This window comes from Dermacentor albipictus, chromosome 6 (assembly GCF_038994185.2).
Source record: "Dermacentor albipictus isolate Rhodes 1998 colony chromosome 6, USDA_Dalb.pri_finalv2, whole genome shotgun sequence".
Lineage (NCBI taxonomy): Eukaryota > Metazoa > Arthropoda > Arachnida > Ixodida > Ixodidae > Dermacentor > Dermacentor albipictus.
In genome coordinates, this window is record NC_091826.1 from 41,879,936 (window position 1) to 41,898,151 (window position 18,216).

The 18,216-nt window shown below is 50.1% G+C and overlaps 3 protein-coding genes across 4 annotated transcripts in view; 1 reads left to right on the forward strand and 2 right to left on the reverse strand.

The window, feature by feature from the left end:
• Nucleotides 1-18,216, forward strand: part of LOC135920722 (adhesion G protein-coupled receptor E1-like) — a 506,714-nt gene that overhangs the window by 182,819 nt on the left and 305,679 nt on the right. The window lies entirely within an intron of this gene.
• On the reverse strand, nucleotides 1,241-10,302 carry LOC135920732 (uncharacterized). The gene is made up of 3 exons (XM_065454964.1): nucleotides 10,168-10,302; nucleotides 9,055-9,380; nucleotides 1,241-2,047 (listed from the first exon to the last, which is right to left on the reverse strand). Exons 1-3 carry the CDS (start codon nucleotides 10,168-10,170, stop codon nucleotides 1,396-1,398), a joined length of 981 nt encoding a protein of 326 aa, XP_065311036.1. The 5' UTR covers nucleotides 10,171-10,302; the 3' UTR covers nucleotides 1,241-1,395.
• LOC135920752 (uncharacterized) overlaps nucleotides 15,704-18,216 on the reverse strand; it is a 30,433-nt gene continuing 27,920 nt past the window's right edge. For both annotated transcript variants that reach the window (XM_065454993.1, XM_065454992.1), the window contains exon 3: nucleotides 15,704-16,512. In XM_065454993.1, the coding sequence (XP_065311065.1) occupies nucleotides 15,849-16,512 (664 nt within the window). In that variant the 3' untranslated portion in view covers nucleotides 15,704-15,848. The remainder of the gene's footprint in view (nucleotides 16,513-18,216) is intronic.

An 18,216-nucleotide genomic window follows, 5' to 3' on the forward strand; every position in this document is an offset into this window, starting at 1 on the left:
TTGAAATTAAGATCTCGGCATTACGACGTCGTTCATAGCCTTGCGTGTTGCTTTGAGACTCTAGAACTTCATTACTAAATTGGGTATGCAGCAGCGCAAGATCAAACGTAAGGTGACCGATTCGACATATAAGCAGGCGATAACGAAGTCCTGAAGGATGCATAGCAGCGATGCACAACTATCAATACTTGAATCATATTATAATTATCAATACTGCAAAAACATCGTGCGTAGTACCGTCGATAGGACACAATCACAAGAGCTATCGAACGCACTATCGATAGCGCCGTCAATAGTGCACTATTGGTAAGGCAAAATGAAGCAACGTGGCAGAGCATCATAAACGTGATGACGTTTATGACGTTCCTGTGTTCCCCAACTGCGTCAACTGATAGTTACTTTCGGTGAGTTCACGTGAAGCTTTTGCAAATACCGCTAGCCAAGAATTGCAGCTTTACAGATACCGCTGTGAGTAGCGAACTATCGTAATGCTATTCATAGTACTATTGACAGCACGAATAACGATAAAGTTATTGTTGCGATATCGGCAGTTTCCTTATCGCAATACTATGGCGAATGTTGTCGATAATAGTACCATCAGTTTCCTTTATTAAACAATTCCTCATTCAACGATTATTGATGCTATTTATAGCCAATTTACTCAGTTATTCTTCATTAACTAACCTTTAGTAAACATATTTTATATTAGAACCATCAGAATTTATATACAGCATAAGTTTTAACTTCCACGTGATGTAGAATTCCGGCAAAGATTGAGTGGCAAAATTCAATGAGGTACGATGGTTACCACTGTAACATTTATGTTCCCTGGCGTCTTCAGTGCAGTTGAATATCAGAGCCGAGAAATTGCTTATCCAATACCTAGGAAACACACACACCTTTTTACGTTTGCTCGCACTAATCTAGCAAGAAACCCAGCGTTGGCATCACATACCGCACTGCTTTCAAAACACGTATCTGACTTGTGTGTGAAATCTCCATTGAGTAATTTTTCAGAACCGGAAGTTGCACAAGGCTCTTCTGCAAGATCTCTTCCTTCGTTCTTGAAAGTTCACTGCGGTGTACTTAGCATGTATATCTCTTCACGTTATGGTAGCCTGCATTCTGACAAAACTTTAATTCAATTGAAAACTCTTTGTTTCTGATAAGACGAGCCCAGTAGCTCAATGCTACCAAGAAAAAAAAATGCATGTCAACATAGGCATACGCGTTCACTTACTGAAGATTTAAAGCGAGGTTTATTCTTATCGGCAGAGACGACAGTCCACGTTGACAAGCCAATCGGTTGTATCCATGGCCAAAAACTTTCGCGGGCAAGGGCGTGGAAAGATGGACAGTGGGGCTACGGTAACCACAATTCTACGGCTGGTTGTTTTAGTTTCCCAAGAGCCCCATAAGTTCTTTTTTCTTTGCTATAGCCTTTCGGTCCAATCGATTCAGGCGTCTGCCGCTCCTTGGGTAAGTCGTGTCCTGTTTACCTTCGCCCAGAGAAGACGACGAAAACTCGTCTGCGCCTCTCGCCACCGTAGAAAGGCCCTTCTCGCCAGCCGACGCAGGAGGGCGTCGGCGTCCCCCATCCAGTTCTGAAGCGCCATCTGGTGGAGACCACGGAAGAGCCTGCGCACGCACTCCCGCGAAAGTTCCGTCGTCTAGCCATATAACCCCGGCAGAAGCTGGCGAACTCGGGACAGCATTTCCGATTGGTGACGTCGAGGATCCGCCACTTTCAGTGCTTCCTGTGGAAGCGGAACCGACAGCTACCACGGCTGGCTCGTCTGCGCGCATGTTCTTCCTGCCATCGGTCCGAGGGCCTTGGCCCTGGCCGTGGGCGCTGTGGGGTGCATTTATGGCGGGATCAAATGTTTTTTTCCCATCGGCAACGGAGTAACTGCCGTAGTCCTCCAAGTGTCGACCACCTTCTTCATCCTGGACATCGGCGTCGCGCAGTGTGAACACCAGGGCGATGGAAGTGGCCACCATCAGCGCCACGACTACGACCGACACCTGGACGAACCACATGGCGTACCTGCGAGACGTAAGCAAGCGCCCAACACTCGCCATTGTGACAGAGTATCTATGACTTATCTGCTTAGCACATGAAACTGGGTACGAGGCACCGTTTGGGTAGTCTTACTTCTAGAGGGCAGATATAAAGAACGTTCGTTTAAATATGGGCATGCACACGTGAAAGAACGCAAGCTTGCCAAAAGAATCGAAACCTTGCACTTACCCGCCTCTGATGGCTTGCGTTTTTTCTAGGGACGCTGAGATCAATTGATTGATCAACACCTTACGCCAACGCCAGCAAGGCTTCGAGGGTAAATAAGAACAATTTTCCTTGAGTCGTCTGAATATATGACGCATACAATCCCTTCTGGCAAGAACTCAGCACGGAGATGGCACTTCGTGCTAACACAGCAAGAGTGTAATTTTCCAGGCATTTTGTAGCCCTAATCTTATTTCGATAGGAGCGAAATGCAAACAGAATCGCATAGTTAGGCTCTGGGTCACGTTACATAAAGACAAGTGGTACAAGTTAATCACATTATCCCCCTACCTACGGCGTACTTTATATATGAGATCGTGCACTGACACGCAAAACCCCAGAAATTACATAACGCCGCGACGAAAGTGGCACGAAGAGAACAGAATTGATACATGGTGACGAGAGTGGCATACGAACGCTTTCTTCGCTGGTCTACTCCCCGAAGGGCAGACACTTCTTCTCCTGCCATCTTTAATATCATGCAGAGATGCCAAGCGCTGTGGTAGTCGCTATAAGCGAAGCTATGGTGAGACTAAACGGCGTAGCATCTTGACAAGAGACTCACAGCAGCTCGGCTACCAACGCGCCACGCGACCGTCATACTAGGCGGCCGGGAAGCGCCACACAGCGCCATCAATTCCTACAGCATGTTATTCTTAACACACCGCAGACCTCTCATGCGATGGCACGTATTTGCCCACCCATGGGTAGCCCTCATTTTATTTCCGCGCCCAGATGCAACAAACACAGTCGAAGCGAGTCTTCTGAATCCGAAGGAACATGATTTTTCCGCTCCCACCGCGTATTCGAAGTGAATGTCTTCCTCTCAAGGAACAGAGTCAGGCAGAACATGGTGCAGGAACTCGAAGGGAATTAAATCCTTGTGCAATGCGCGCCTTCAGAACAACGTTCGGCCACCTACAACAGTGTGACCTACTAAAGCTGACGTGGTTGTTGTTGAGCTTATTTAAGTGTCAGGGGCTCCGATGCCTACTGCATGCATTATTTTTGTTTAGGGAATCAGATTCCGCTGAAATGTGTGAGTTCCTCTAAACGGAAGCTTCTCTGAATGAACCAAGAAACATCCCTCGAACGTACTGTGCAAAAGCACCAAGTAATACTGTAATAGTGTACATCTGAAATGCGTGGAAGGGAAGCCATGGTATGATACGATGTGAAATGTCGTCACGATAGAACGACAAGGCGCACAGAAGCCAAGCTGCGTGGCTATATTGTTGAGCTTGTTGAACTGCGCAGCTCGGCCGTTTACGATGGGCTGCTTGGCGTTGTGCAATTATGTGCGGTGCGATTCTTCACTTTTCCCTACACTCGTGTTCCGGGTGGCTCGACAGTATTTCACCGCATTTTGTTACTCATTGTTGTGCCTTACGTGCGCGTACTCTGCAATCCTGGTCTCTAAAAGCGAATAGCTTTCTTTTTTTTCTGATTACCATGCCCGTTATCATGGACTCGGTCTCAAAAACGGAGAAATTCCCAAGAGCAGCTCTCCTCCCAATTTGTCCCCAAGCCCTCCTCCCAATGCGTTTCGAGCTATCGATATAAAGCTATCGACATCTATTAATATTGCTACGGGGTAGTATTCCCAATGACCAAGAGCCGAGCAGGAAGAAGAAGAAGACGACGATTGGAAGCTAGCGCGGGCTGTTGCCTCTTGGTCAACTGCGGCGTATAGCCTTGTAAATATACTTGTAAATAGCTTTTCGTCGGTGTCTTCCTACGTAACATATTTGGTGGAGGTGGACGTTCCCTGTACCTCGTCACGGAGCTTCGCAGTGGACGGTACGTCGAGCCTACCTTCATGGCTCCCGGCGACGCCAACCCGACACCACCAGCTCCGACACCTGCTGCCACTTCGACGACCTACATCACCCTCTACGCTCCCCGTGATCCTGGCGTATTCTCGGCAAAAGATGGGGAAGACGTCGAGGACTGGATCAGCCTTTACGAACACGTCAGCCGCAATAACCGGTGGGACCCAACTATCATGCTCGCCAACGTCGTCTTTTACCTCGGTGGCACACCTCGAGTTTGGTATCGGACGCACGAAGATGAGCTGACCAGTTGGGATTCGCTTAAGCAAAAGCTTCGAGACTTGTTCGGCAACCCCTACGGTCACCAACTTGCCGCGCAGAAGGCGCTTTCCGGTCGTGTGCAGACGTCAACGGAGCCCTACGTCACGTACATTCAGGACGTCTTGGCTGTCTGCCGCAAAGTTGACGCACACATGACTGAGTCCGACAAGGTCTCCCACATCCTCAAAGGCATTGCCGATGACGCCTTCAACTTGCTCGTATTTAACAACGTCGCGACGGAGGATGCAGTTATAAAAGAGTGCCGCCGCCTGGAATTTGCTAAAAGCCGACGTATCGACCAACAGTTTGCGCGTCTGCCCAACACCCCAGCGACATCTTCCTGTGCCGACGCTCCTTGTCCCAACAACACTGGCGATGTTACCAGGATTGTCCGGCGTGAGCTCGAGGCCGCCTATCCGGCTGCGTTCGACTCCGGCCCCTCCAATGCACCTGCGGTCACTGTTTCCCTGATCCAGGCAGTTGTCCGCCAGGAGTTCGCCAACATGGGTATTCACACCATCTGCTCGGCCCATCGCCCTGATCCCCACCCGGCATCTTCGATTCCTCCCCGTCCCGCACCTTCTTACGCACCACGTTTCCGCAACCCCTCTGAATGGCGCACTGCCGACGACAAGCCAATTTGTTTTCACTGCCATCGAATTGGGCACATTTCTCGGCACTGCCGCAGTCGCTGGAGTTCCCTGAACCAGTCTACATCTACTGCCTACTCTCGCCCCCCAGATGGCCTTTCTCGTCGCTATGCTGCCCGCTCAGATAATGCCGCCACCGATTCTCCTGCGCCGAACCGCCCCTATTCTCGTTCACCTTCGCCCCAACGACGACAATCTCGCTCTCCCCAGCCCCGTCGTTCCTATTCGCCGACTCCCTTCGGACGCCGCTCCCAGCCGGAAAACTAGACGATGCAGCGCCTCGAGGTGACGCTGCATTGCTCCCTACGCCGCCAAATCCTCTCCTGACGTTGCCCACTCATCTGAACCTTCTTTACGTGCAAGTCGACGGTGTTCCTGTATCGGCTCTCATAGACACTGGGGCGCATTTGTCGGTAATGAGCGCGGATCTTCGTACCCGGCTGAGGAAAATAATCACTCCCGCCACGACGCCTGTTGTCCGTGTCGCCGATGGCAGAACAGCCCCCGTCATTGGTATGTGCGCCGCCCGCGTCTCCTTCGCCAATCGCTCCACTACCGTGCTATTCACAGTCATCGCTCACTGTCCCCACGACATCATCCTCGGCCTCGACTTCCTCTCCGCACATTCTGCTCTCATCGATTGCTCCGCCAGTACTCTCCGCCTTGACCTGCCTGTTCTGGATCCCGCTGAACAACACCTTCCTCGCCTCAGTTCCGTCGACTTCATTCGTTTGCCACCTTCGGCACTGACTTACGTTGACTTCGTGTCATCCCCACCAGTGCCCGACGGTCCCTACATCGCGGCTCCTATGCAAGACGTCCTCCTCACACACGGGATCACACTACCTCATACTATTTTATCTATTACGGCGAATTGCGTCTGCCTGCCAGTGGTCAATTTTGCCTTGACGACACAAGTGCTGCCACGCGGGATGTCTCTGGCCCAACTTTGCTCATTCGAGGATCACTCTGTAGCATCGATTTCAGTAGACGACAATTCAACCGATCCTCCTCTACCATCGCAGTCGGCAACTTGTACCATCGCCAACTTACAGAAAATGATTGCACCCGACAGGCCGTCCGAGCACGCTCGTGCGCTCTACCACGTTCTGATGTCCTACCAAGATATTTTTGACTTTAACGATCGTCCTTTGGCCCAAACAACAGCTGTTAAACGTCGCATTAATACCGGAGATGCCCCTCCTATTCATCGCCGCCCGTATCGAGTATCACCGGCTGAGCGTCAAGTGATTCACACCGAAGTTCGCAAAATGCTTGCCAAGAACATTATTGAACCGTCATGTAGTCCATGGGCGTCACCGGTTGTGCTGGTAAAAAAGAAGGATGGCTCATGGCGCTTTTGCGTGGATTATCGGCACCTTAACAGGGTTACCAAAAAGGACGTGTATCCCCTACCACGGATTGATGACGCCCTTGACTGCCTCCACGGTTCTCGCTATTTCTCCTCTATTGACCTTCGCTCTGGCTATTGGCAGATTGCCGTGGACGATCTCGACCGCGAGAAGACTGCCTTTGTGACACCCGACGGTCTTTATCAATTCAAGGTGATGCCGTTCGGCCTATGTAATGCTCCTGCCACTTTTGAACGCATGATGGACTCCCTTCTTCACGGTTTCAAATGGTCCACATGCCTGTGCTACATGGACGACGTTATAGTATTCTCCCCAACATTCGCTACGCACCTCGAGCGCCTCTCAGCAGTCCTGGACGTTTTTCGGCGAGCCGGTCTGCAACTCAACGCATCGAAGTGCCAATTCGGCCGTCGCCAGATTACTGTCCTTGGACATCTCGTTGACGCGAACGGAGTGCAACCGGACCCAGGCAAGATCCATGCTGTTACGCACTTCCCTGTTCCGAAGTGTGTCAAGGATGTGCGGAGCTTCATCGGCCTTTGCTCGTAATTCCGCCGTTTCGTCAAAAATTTCGCGGCCATAGCACGACCTCTAACCGAGCTTTTGAAAAAAGACGCCCCTTTCCAGTGGGGCGATAAGGAGGCCTCTGCATTCTCGCTTCTCATCAATCTTCTCACAACGCCTCCCGTTCTGACCCATTTCGATCCTTCTGCGCCTACCGAAGTCCGTACTGATGCCAGCGGTCACGGTATTGGCGCAGTACTGGCACAACGCCAGCGTGGCCACGACCGTGTTATCGCTTACGCCAGCAGGCTCCTCTCACCCGCGGAGCGCAACTATTCCATCACTGAGCGTGAGTGTCTGGCCCACGTTTGGGCCGTTGCGAAGTTCCGCCCATACTTATAAGGCCGACCCTTTTCCGTCATCACAGACCATCACGCGCTTTGTTGGTTATGCTCATTGAAAGACCCTTCAGGAAGACTTGGTCGCTGGGCCTTACGCCTCCAAGAATATTCGTTCTCTGTCACCTACACATCTGGTCGACTACACAAGGACGCTGACTGCCTGTCTCGCTACCCGGTAGACGAGCCTGACGACGCCGACAGTAGTACCGCCGACGGCATTTTCTCTGTGTCTGCCTTCGCTAACATCGCCGATGAGCAGTACCGAGACCCATCGCTGCGAGTACTCATCGAGCGTCTGCGCTCTACACCTACCGACGCATCCGTTCGCCGATATGTCCTCCAGGGCGGCATTCTGTACCGAAGGAGCTTCCTCCCTGATGGCCCTGATCTTCTTCTTGTCGTGCCAAAACATCTACGACAGACTGTGCTCTTTCAGATGCATGACGCACCCACTGCAGGACATCTTGGCGTAACCCGCACGTACGACCGCGTCCGTCGCCGCTTCTATTGGCCTGGTCTTGCTCGCTCCGTCCGACGCTATGTTGCTGCATGTGATCCCTGCCAGCGTCGGAAAACGCCTCAGGTGCTACCTCCCGGTCATCTCCAGCCGATCCCCATCCCTGTGGAACCGTTTTTTCGTGTTGGATTAGACCTCCTCGGTCCCTTTCCCACGTCATCCTCTGAGAACAAATGGGTAGCCGTCGCAACTGATTACGCCACCCGATACGCTATCACGCGGGCTCTTCCTACCAGTTGCGCCACTGACGTCGCGGACTTTCTCTTGCGTGACATTATCTTAGTGCATGGCGCCCCGCGACAGCTGCTTACTGACCGTGGTCGTAACTTCCTCTCGAAAGTTATCGCCGACATTGTGCGTTACTGCTCTATTCAACACAAGCTGACTACCTCATACCATCCTCAAACCAATGGCCTGACAGAGCGCTTAAACCGTACTCTTACCGACATGCTGTCCAAGTACGTTTCGAAGGACCACCACGACTGGGACGTTGCCCTTCCTTACGTCACATTTGCTTACAATTCTTCCCGGCACGACACCGCCGGATTTTCTCCATTTTATCTACTCTACGGTCACGAACCGACCTTGCCCCTTGACACGGTACTTCCTCCTTCTGCGACCTCAACAACCGAGTATGCGCGCGACGCCATCGCCCTCGCCGATCATGCACGCCAGCTTGCCCGTGCTCGACTGAAGGACTCGCAAACCACGCAGCAGCGTCAGTACAACGCCCGCCACCGTGACGTACAGTTTTCGCCTGGTGCACTGGTGCTCCTGTGGTCGCCCTGTCGTCACGTTGTACTTTCCGAAAAGCTCCTTTCGCGATACACAGGGCCCTACCGCGTGCTGCGCCAGGTGACGCCTGTGACTTATGAAATTGCTCCTGTGAGCTCAACCTCGTCATCTACTCTGGCGTCTAGTGATGTCGTGCACGTCAGTAGGCTCAAGAGCTACTACACTGCTTCAGAGTCCAGCCTTTAGTCGCTCCGGGACGGCGCTTTTGCCGCCGGGGTTAGTGCTACGGGGTAGTATTCCCAATGACCAAGAGCCGAGCAGGAAGAAGAAGAAGACGACGATTGGAAGCTAGCGCGGGCTGTTGCCTCTTGGTCAACTGCGGCGTATAGCCTTGTAAATATACTTGTAAATAGCTTTTCGTCGGTGTCTTCCTACGTAACAATATCTAACAAAGTCGAGCTAACAATGAATGAACGATATCAACACGTTCTCACCACTGCTGTCGCCTTCCTTTTGGTGCCGGGCTGTGTATGTTCAGGACGCAGTGCCGAAGGCCCTCCGGCACCTCCACTACAGACGACGGGGACCGCGAACGCCGGCCGCGTTGCTGTCGGTGCTGTTCGAGCTTCGGTTCCTTCACTTTGTGCTTCTTTGGTGCTCCAGGAAACATTGGATCGGTCGAACAGCTCGTCTCCTGTGTGTCTTGCTCGATCCAGCTAGAGCCACAGGCCGAGCTGTCGGTGAGCGTAATCATCTCGGGCTCCACTTCGCCGTCCTGGCGGTTCAAGTCCGCGGCCAATCGGCTGGTCTTCTTCTTCAGCTGCGGGGTACAAAATCTTGAAAATGGAACAGTGTATAGAAGGTATTTGAAACCTGTCGGGATGTGGCGGTAATACCGTTTGGTCGACGAAACTTTCAGACTAATCAGTGGTATGAATTGCGGTGTGAATGTTAAGCTCGAAATAAAGGTAGTACTAATGTCAAAACGTTGCAAAAGTAAGTTCTACGCAGAAATGTAGCGACCAATTTGTGCTTTAAAGATGCCTGCCGCTACTAAACCACCAGGTATCGTTGCAGAAACGTGAGCTTTCGGCCCTTCTTAACGTTAACCAGTCACGTGATAAAGACCGCGGATGCGCGCAGTCCTTTCCTCTCGCGTTTTACTCTTAATTTCGCTCGTCTTGACTTAGTCCACGGTTGTCTTGAAATCAAATCCAGAATACCTGTGTGGACCAAGCCTACAGCGACTACCTGAGTCGATATTTAGAATATTTAGACTCGATAATTAGAAACGAGAGCAAGCCGCGTGGTCCACCTCGCCGATAGCGCTGCTCACCGACAGAGCGCTGCTAATCCTACTGCAATGTTTCTATTAATTATCGGGTAAACCAGAGGCCGATAAAGGAGGATCCCTCATGGTTGTCTTGTTTCTTTGGGTGACGCGACCAGTAGCTTTCTCTGCTCTGGCGACAGTTACTCGGGCTGGACGCTATGCCAGCCACCGCGCGGACCTCTTCGTTCCTATTTCTCGATCAAGGACCTGTCCGATTACGTGCCACGTATTTGCCACCAGATATCGCGCAAGCTTCACTGCGAGTGCATCTTACCATGTTGCAGCTTGCTCTAAGCGTGGCTTCGCCGAAGGACCGCTGGTTGCACCGGCACGATTTTTATCCACCTCTTCTTTTGCCTTTTAAAGTCTCTGGTGCTTGCGCCACCTCGTGCGAGGTTGACTACGGGCGTGCCTCGTAGAACCGAGAAAGACGACGACTGCTGCAATTGGCAGAGACGGCGGGTATGTGCCATGTTTAAGAGCACTTCACTTTCAACGAATTGAAAGCTGCGTCGGTGTGGCGACCTTCTGATTTTTTATTGGTAAGATGTGCTGGCCCCACCTGCATGGTCCTCTTAATTAGGCGTTCATTGCCACAAAAGACAATACAAACATTTTAATCACAATGACGGCTCCATGCTACCAGGATGATAACATATGGAAAGTACTGAACATTACATACACAACAGGTTTAAAAAAATGACCGAATCTGCATGGCTACACTAATATCTAACCACGTAGAGCCGCAGAAGCGCTCTCTGTTCAGGTGTTCCAAGCCTTAAAATAAATCTTTTGAACTTAGTATGACGTTGCCTTTAGTGTATCTCTAAATAAACCAGAGGCATGTCAAATGTATCAATTCTTGCTCCACTTTCGTTTAATAATTCGTTATATTTCGCTCTTCATCAGACAGTTCAACAAGATCTTCAGGACAAGGGCATTATGTTTTCTTATTCATCGCGGAACATCAATACCCCCTACTTGACGTTAGACTCTTATTTGTGTTATATCGAGTCTTGTCTTCATGGGCTTCCTTTGTTATCACTAGTAGATGTTCACTGCTTATTGTCAAATCCGGCTTTGCGTCCTCTTCATTATCAGCATTTGGCGATTCCGCAACTCACATCAGTAATATGCTTGGAACGTCAAGAACGTCAAGAACGTCAAACGTTTGCCTTGACGTCAAGAACGTCAAGGCAAACGTTCGAAAAAAAATACTCAGTGCCCTCTATTTCTGTGAAGAAGGATGACTAGCGAAGCTCTGCATGCGGGCACCTTTCAATGGCGAACTGTTCCTCCGCCGCCGGTCGGCCCGGCATTGCTCTATCTTCGGGATCGGCTGACGCATGAGGAGTGCCTAAAGCTTGCTTCCCTTCCGCCGCGGGTCGGCCCTGCATTGCAATATATTCTTTTTTTTTTCTTCAGGCGGACATGGTAGTGTGGAAATAGCCCTTAACAGATCGCTGTAAAAGAAAAAATGAGCGCGACGGATATGCTGTTACGTTGCATGAGCAATAAACGCAAAGGTATGAGGTGGCACCGACCTAGGATATTATTTAACCACCTTAGGGGCGAAGGAATTGGGGGGGGGGGGGGAGGTTGGTGTTGGGTTGCTAAGCCCGATGGCGAGCGTGCGTGTACACACACATACACACACAAACTCACCGTGCGCGTCGTCACTGGTTATTGAAACCAACCACCGGGCTAACTTGCGTCGCTGAGTATGTGGCAGTTTATGCATACGTGTCGATCTTCAACCAACCCCTTTCATGCCTCATGCGTCACTGCCGATGCGTCACAAGGTAAACACCGTTGCTCGATGAGACTCCGTGACGCCGACTTGGAGCACTGTGCACGTGCGACACGGTCTGTGGCGGTATTCAATGATTCTCTTTATACCGACTTGGGTGACTTGGTATGTGCCAGAAGGCGAGTGCCGCTTTACAATGAACATCTTTGACGGCAACTGATGTAACCAGGTATGTGCAAATGACGGAAAGAAAGGTATGTGCCAATGACAGTGACGGAAAGAAAGATCCCTTAAATTTCTCCGTTGCAGAGTGGAATCGAGCCCACGTCAAAATGGTTCAGGGACAGCGACCCGACGCCTTAACAGAATGCGGCACAAACGCACTTGATATGTGCTATTTTTTCAATGAATGCCTTCATACACCAGCGCTTCATTGACCTGCACCGTGAATCCACTGCGCATGTGGCACTCTTCAGTGAACCCGTCGCCATCTTGGGTCACGATGTGCGTGAACCCGAAAGCGCATTAGGTATCCTAAGAGCGCTAAGACATTAAAATGTGCTCTTCATCAAAATGAAGAACGGTATGTTCACATACCCTTCTTTTTAGTTGACCAAGAGGCTAGTTTGGCCACCGGCCGTGGTTGCTTAGTGGCTCGGTGTTGGGCGGCAAGCACGAAGTCGCGGCATCGATTCCCGCCCATGGAAGCCGCATTTCGATGGGGGCGAAACGCGAAAACAATCATGTAGTTAGATTTAGCGGCACGTTAAGGAAACTCTCGTGGTCCAAGTTATTCCGGAGTACCCCACTGCAGCATGCTTCATAATCAAATCGTGGTTTTGGCAAGTAAAACCCTGTTATTCAGTTTAGGGTAGGTGAGCTGATCGCGGAGAAATATAGTCTCTGGCACAAAGTGGATAATACTCAACTCTACTGACGCTAGCTATGCCCGTTAGCTATTTGACTAGCTAGCTATTTGACTTACTGCGCGACAAATTCTCGATTTACGCTTGTTGAGACTTACATTCTGATACATTTTGCGACTCGCTACGATGCTTTCGAGGAGCGAAGAGGCCGTTAATTTTTCTGGAAGTGGTTAATAGATACCCACATCCTTGATACGATAAATCCCCGTGAAGTCAGCGAAGAAGACCTAGTCCTAAAATAGAATTGGGCATAAGCGCTGCGAATGCGCTGAAGTTTCCTTGTGAAGTACGACTGTTTGATTGCTGAGGTTGAACGCACCAAGGCAACGGTTGGGGCGATGTAAGACGCCCTAATTGTAGCGTTACAGATTAGTGCAGCCACCTGGAAATGAGGTGTGCTGCTAGTCGCTGCTTCGGTTTCTGCTCGCGGTGGCGTTGTTCTGGGGATGGCAGGTTGTAAAAATGTTCCGGTGTCATTCGTTGTGTAGGCGTTAAACAAAGCCAGACGATCGAAATAAAACCACAGCTCCCCACTACGGAGTTTCTAATAGAGCATGAGCTGGCAAAAGACGCTGAAGTGTAAAATCCCATTGGTTACACCACGGCGTCACGTCAAATGCATGGTGTGGTATTCCAGTGGTGAGAAGGTAACGTGGACTTAGAAGGTATTACGCAAGTTATGAAGCAAAGAGAGATGGCTGTATGAAACATTGCATTATAAAGGAAATTAGGAAGAATTTGAACTCGAAGAAGTTCAGTCCAACCGATTATTGAATTCTGCAATCGAACGAAGTACATTCGCTATCGGCGGATCCTTTACAATGCTTGCCGTTGCAGTGTATTTGAAATTCAGTAGCTGACACGAACAAAACAGAAACTCTGATACTTTAGACTGCAAGCAAGCACACGTTTTAACATTTTCTTCCTCGTTTCGTAAAAGAACATGTACAAAATTAGGTATCCCATGCTACTCTCAGAATTACCTTTACCGTTTAGGTATGATGATACTGCGTATCGCACATCCTGTTTTTTTTTTTTTTACGGAGCAAAATTTATGGACCGCAGGATTTGAGGAAAAGCTGAATACCTCTACCAGTCTCACAACCCAACCTAGTGTTCGCTTTCACAACCCAACCTGGTTTTCGCAGCCTCCACTAGTGCATGCCAGCAACATTGTGATGTACGGTTGTAATGGCTGCTGCTACAGGTCTGTCGGAAATTCAACTTTCTGAGATACCTTGGCTAGTAAACTTTTTAGTTGACTGTACGTTTGGCATGGTTGTTTACTTATCCCATTATCAGATTGCGCTGTCTATTCTGTGAAATCTTCAGTACAAACTGCAAACGAGAACAGTGTTTCTTCTCACGCGATATGAGCAACCGAGTGTTATTAGAGGAGCACTGGCACAATAATTTTGTCTTGTTCTTTCGGTTGTAATAAGTAGCCAACTAGCCAGTTATCAAGGCACATGTACTAGTTTGTTTTAGCACGCGAAGGTTTGGTATCTAGAGCTGTATCTTTAGCGATGAGTCAATATTTCGATTTCAGAACGTAACGAGAGGAGACAGAAGGTTCGTAAACACAGCTGGTCGCGGGATCGAGAAATAACTGTGACGCGAGCGTTGGCGTGAGAGATTTGTTGTTGCTAGATTTTCTCCAGCTACTTACACACGTGTGCCGCGCAAAGTCCTCGCCTACCTCGTCGTCATCTCGTCGTCCAGCAGATACGATTATGGGCAGACGAGAGCCATCGCAATACTAGATGTGGCCGATCACTTTTAGGGGCGTAGGAGTCTTCAAACCCACCAACTTTCCCACTTGGCAACTCAGATGTAGCGATTGCTTTGCTTTTAGCAGCTGTAGATAGGAGGCGACAAAGGTATATGCTAGCCCCGTCTGGGTAACAGCAGGCCTCCCCGTAGATGAAGGCAAATAACCTTTTCCTTAGTAGGAGTACCATGTATTATATGAACCACATAGACAATAAATTGAGATCTTTATGCAATTTTTTCATAAGTGAAAGCAGAAGTAAGCATATTTTTTTTAAAATTTATGCTAGAAATGCGGCTACTCATCACCAGAGTCCACTTTAAGTCCATTGGCGCACCCAAACTCGGTAAACTTCTGCCATGGAGGGCGATCGAGGGGAAACCCATCCCTCCGACTAAGCATTCCATCTGGCCTATCCCGAATCGACACGACTGTTCTCTGCCGACTATGGCTAGGAGTGTCTTTCACGAATGCATTTGCTTGCCGCATGGGGATGACTGACAGCGCTGCCTGTAATAGTTGCGGCAGCAAGGAAACAATCGAGGATATCCTGTGTCATTGTCCTCGCTCTTGGAGTCATGGTTCACGCGACCTTCAAACCAGAAGGCGCTACTGAATTTTGTCTGACCAAGCGACCTACTTGAACAACTGCGACACTCCTGCGTTCCTGTGTGTGCGTGTGTGTGTGTCCCTCTGCCACCATTTTGATATGTGTGCTTTTTTAAGAACTGTGTCTCCACTTCAACCTTCCCCAGTGCAGGGTAGCATACTGGATATCTACCGGTTAACCTCCCTGACTTTTCGATCTCCTTTATCTCTCTATGCATGGTGATAACGAGCCCTGAGGGCATTGGGCAGAACTAAACGAAGCCATATGCAAAAGATGTTGTGTTGTACTCGTCTTTTGTGCGTAGCCAGTCAACGCAGATAAGTGTGGGAAATATCAACGGGCGCGACAGAATCTGAAGAAATGAAACGGAGGGCATCCCGCTATGACTAACAATCGAGGAAGAATGGGAGTGCGGCAGTGTAGGGCTAGGTTGTGCGACGGGCAAGAGCACACGTAAGGAGCCGGGTAACCAACACAAACGTATGACGTAGCGCTGCTGTTATGCTCTGTGAAGTTTGCAAATCCACGTTGTTGACATCAATGTCGTAAGGTTCCGCGCTTGGCGGTTTTTGGGTGCGCACGTATTCGAAACGTGATTTGAAGTATGTTTCAAGCTACATTCGATGTTGCTATTCTGAAGATGATGTGTGTGTATCGAAAGTAATCGATCTCGCAAGTTATCTGGACTCGAAATGTTGTCACTTCTCTTTTAAAAACAAACAAAAATGTATAGGCGCAAGCACCAGCGTTAAGTACGTGGAGTGTAAGCACTCTTAATAGAAAACATAAGTTTACAGAGAAAAGAAGTTGCATCCGTAGCCGAAAAATTTCGCGTGAAAGTGCGTAGGACAATTGACAGCGAGGGCCCTGTTGGGCTGCAGCCTAGCGTCACGTTGTCTCAGTTGTTCAAAAGTCCCATGACACCTTGTTTTCTTAAGACAGCCTTTCGGTTCAACCGCTTCACGTTTCTGCCGTTCTTCGCGAAGGTCCCTTTGTTTGCGTTTTTACCGAGAACAGTCGACGAAGAGTTGTCTCTGCTCTTCGCCACTCCAGATGCTGTGTTGTCGTCAGGTGACACAACAGAGTGGCGTCGGCGTTTTCCGTCCAGTTCAGAAGCTCGACCCTGTGGTTCTGGAGGAAATCCCTCCGGCCGTACTTGCCCTAACGTTTCATCCTCTAGCCATACAACTCCGGCACCAACTGGCGAACTGGGAGCAGTGTGCCCGCTTTCGGACATCGAGGGTCCACGCTTTCCAGCGCTTCCGGCGGATGGTGAAGAAACGGAAGCCGGCTTGGCTCGTCCCTCTACGTTGGCGTCGTCCGCTTTGCGAGTGGCCCGACGGCCTTGGTCCTCGACGTCGGCGTTGTGGAGCCAGATCGCGCCGGGCCCGAAGGTGAGTTCGTCGCCGCCAACTGCGTCGCTTCCATCGTCGTCGTCCGAGCGTCGACTGCCGATCTGATTCTGCACTTCGGCGTCATGCAGCGCGTACACCAGGGCGATGGTAGCGGCAACGGCCAGCGCCACAACCACGACCGACAGCTGGACGAACAACATGGAGGACCTGCGACGTAAGCGAGCAGAGGGAAGACCCCTCGCAATGGCTTGGTGTCTGTCACGCTACCCCGTTAAGCACACATGGCCTCGAGTTCTATGCTCGACTGCGGAGCTTTATTCGGGTGGGTGCAATAACGCTGGTGATAGTATATGTAGATGTACACGGTAAATTATTGCATAAATACATATAATCAAACGCACAGGACCTTATCGAACATGCTGTACTGTACGCCAAGCAATTTTCTTCCCCTTCAAAGTGGTTCCATAAAGGCTCCCGAGGCAAAGCCTCCTATTAAGGGACACCGTTGTAGATGCAGTATATCGTACACGTTTGGAAACTGGTGGGGCCTTTGCGACGTCTCCCCCCCCCCCCCTGTTTGTTCCAGTACAACGTGGGAACTCATCTATGCGGTTTTTTCCGCAAGATCATGTCGTTGTGCCTAGGCGCATTGCGAAGTATGGAGGGAGGCTTTTCTGACTGGTATTACGGAAGTCAAGCGGTAACGAAAACCTGCCCGATTTTTTTCTGTCTTTGGTCCTTCTTGAAAGACTCTACAGTAACCGCCAGACTAATAATACGTACGCCGCCGCACAATTTCAACATACGTGAGTGGTGCGGCCGAAACATCAAAAGGCATTTTTACTAAGACGCATTAAACTTACATTCTCCCCAAGAGTGAACCGCACCACAACTAGAAAGCACCCCGCGACCAGAAGCCTTCGACGACGTCTGCATGAGCAACAAAACTGTGCTTAAGGTGCGTTGAGGTTAGGTCTGACGGAGACTGTATATTGTATATGAGGCCACAGAATAAGAAGCTGAAGAAGAAACTAAATGTATATAGCCACTATCGCATTCTTGAAACACAGTTATCGGCCATTCAGTTCTGAAATACGTGAAGTCAACCGAATGTGCATGAAGCGCTCTTCTCTAGAAGAATCGTCCTGTTTACCCTCTCCACCAGCGTCTACTGCCTCAGCGCCGCTGGATGGGGCACCGTTACATTTAACTAGAATTTCTAAATGTTTAAGTACACTCTAGCAGCGTTCATTGGCAATGAAGACTCTCAGTGACAGCGCCGCCCCACCCCCCACTGAAGGAATATGCGACGAAGTTAACCACGCCCCTACTTACGCCTGCGCACTACAATTTTGACGATGCGCGTGACTCCCGCACGAGCCCTACAGTGACGTACAGGCACGGCAAACTATTGCGGACCATGTGCAGGAACGCTCGGAAAACTACCAGCCAGCGACAGCTCACGGTAGACACTCTCTCGCGGTGTCGGACGTTATCGAAATTCCGGAAGCCTCTGGAACAAGTTTCCACTGGAACTTCTACGAGCAACCTCGAGAATTAACGCCAGGCTCACCCCTGCAGCACCAGTGGCGCGTCTTTTAAACGACTCAGGAATGATGTACGCTCTATCTTTAAACTACGCACGGGTTCCACGGGCTGTCTGCAAAATAAAAAGAAGAAAAAAAAAGACTTCTCGAGCCAACTGGAACGACCCGGAGCGTGTGCGTCGGTAACGCCGAAGACAACGATCTGCAGTTGTAATGGCGGCGGCCCGATGCTAGATGGTTGATTCCTTGTAAGCTAGATATCTGCTGCCTGTAGATGTCGCTTGCAGAGGTTTCGTCTACTCTAGGTGACTGTTTGTCACTGTCTCCTTTCTAAGGGGACGCCAATAAACCATCATCATTATCT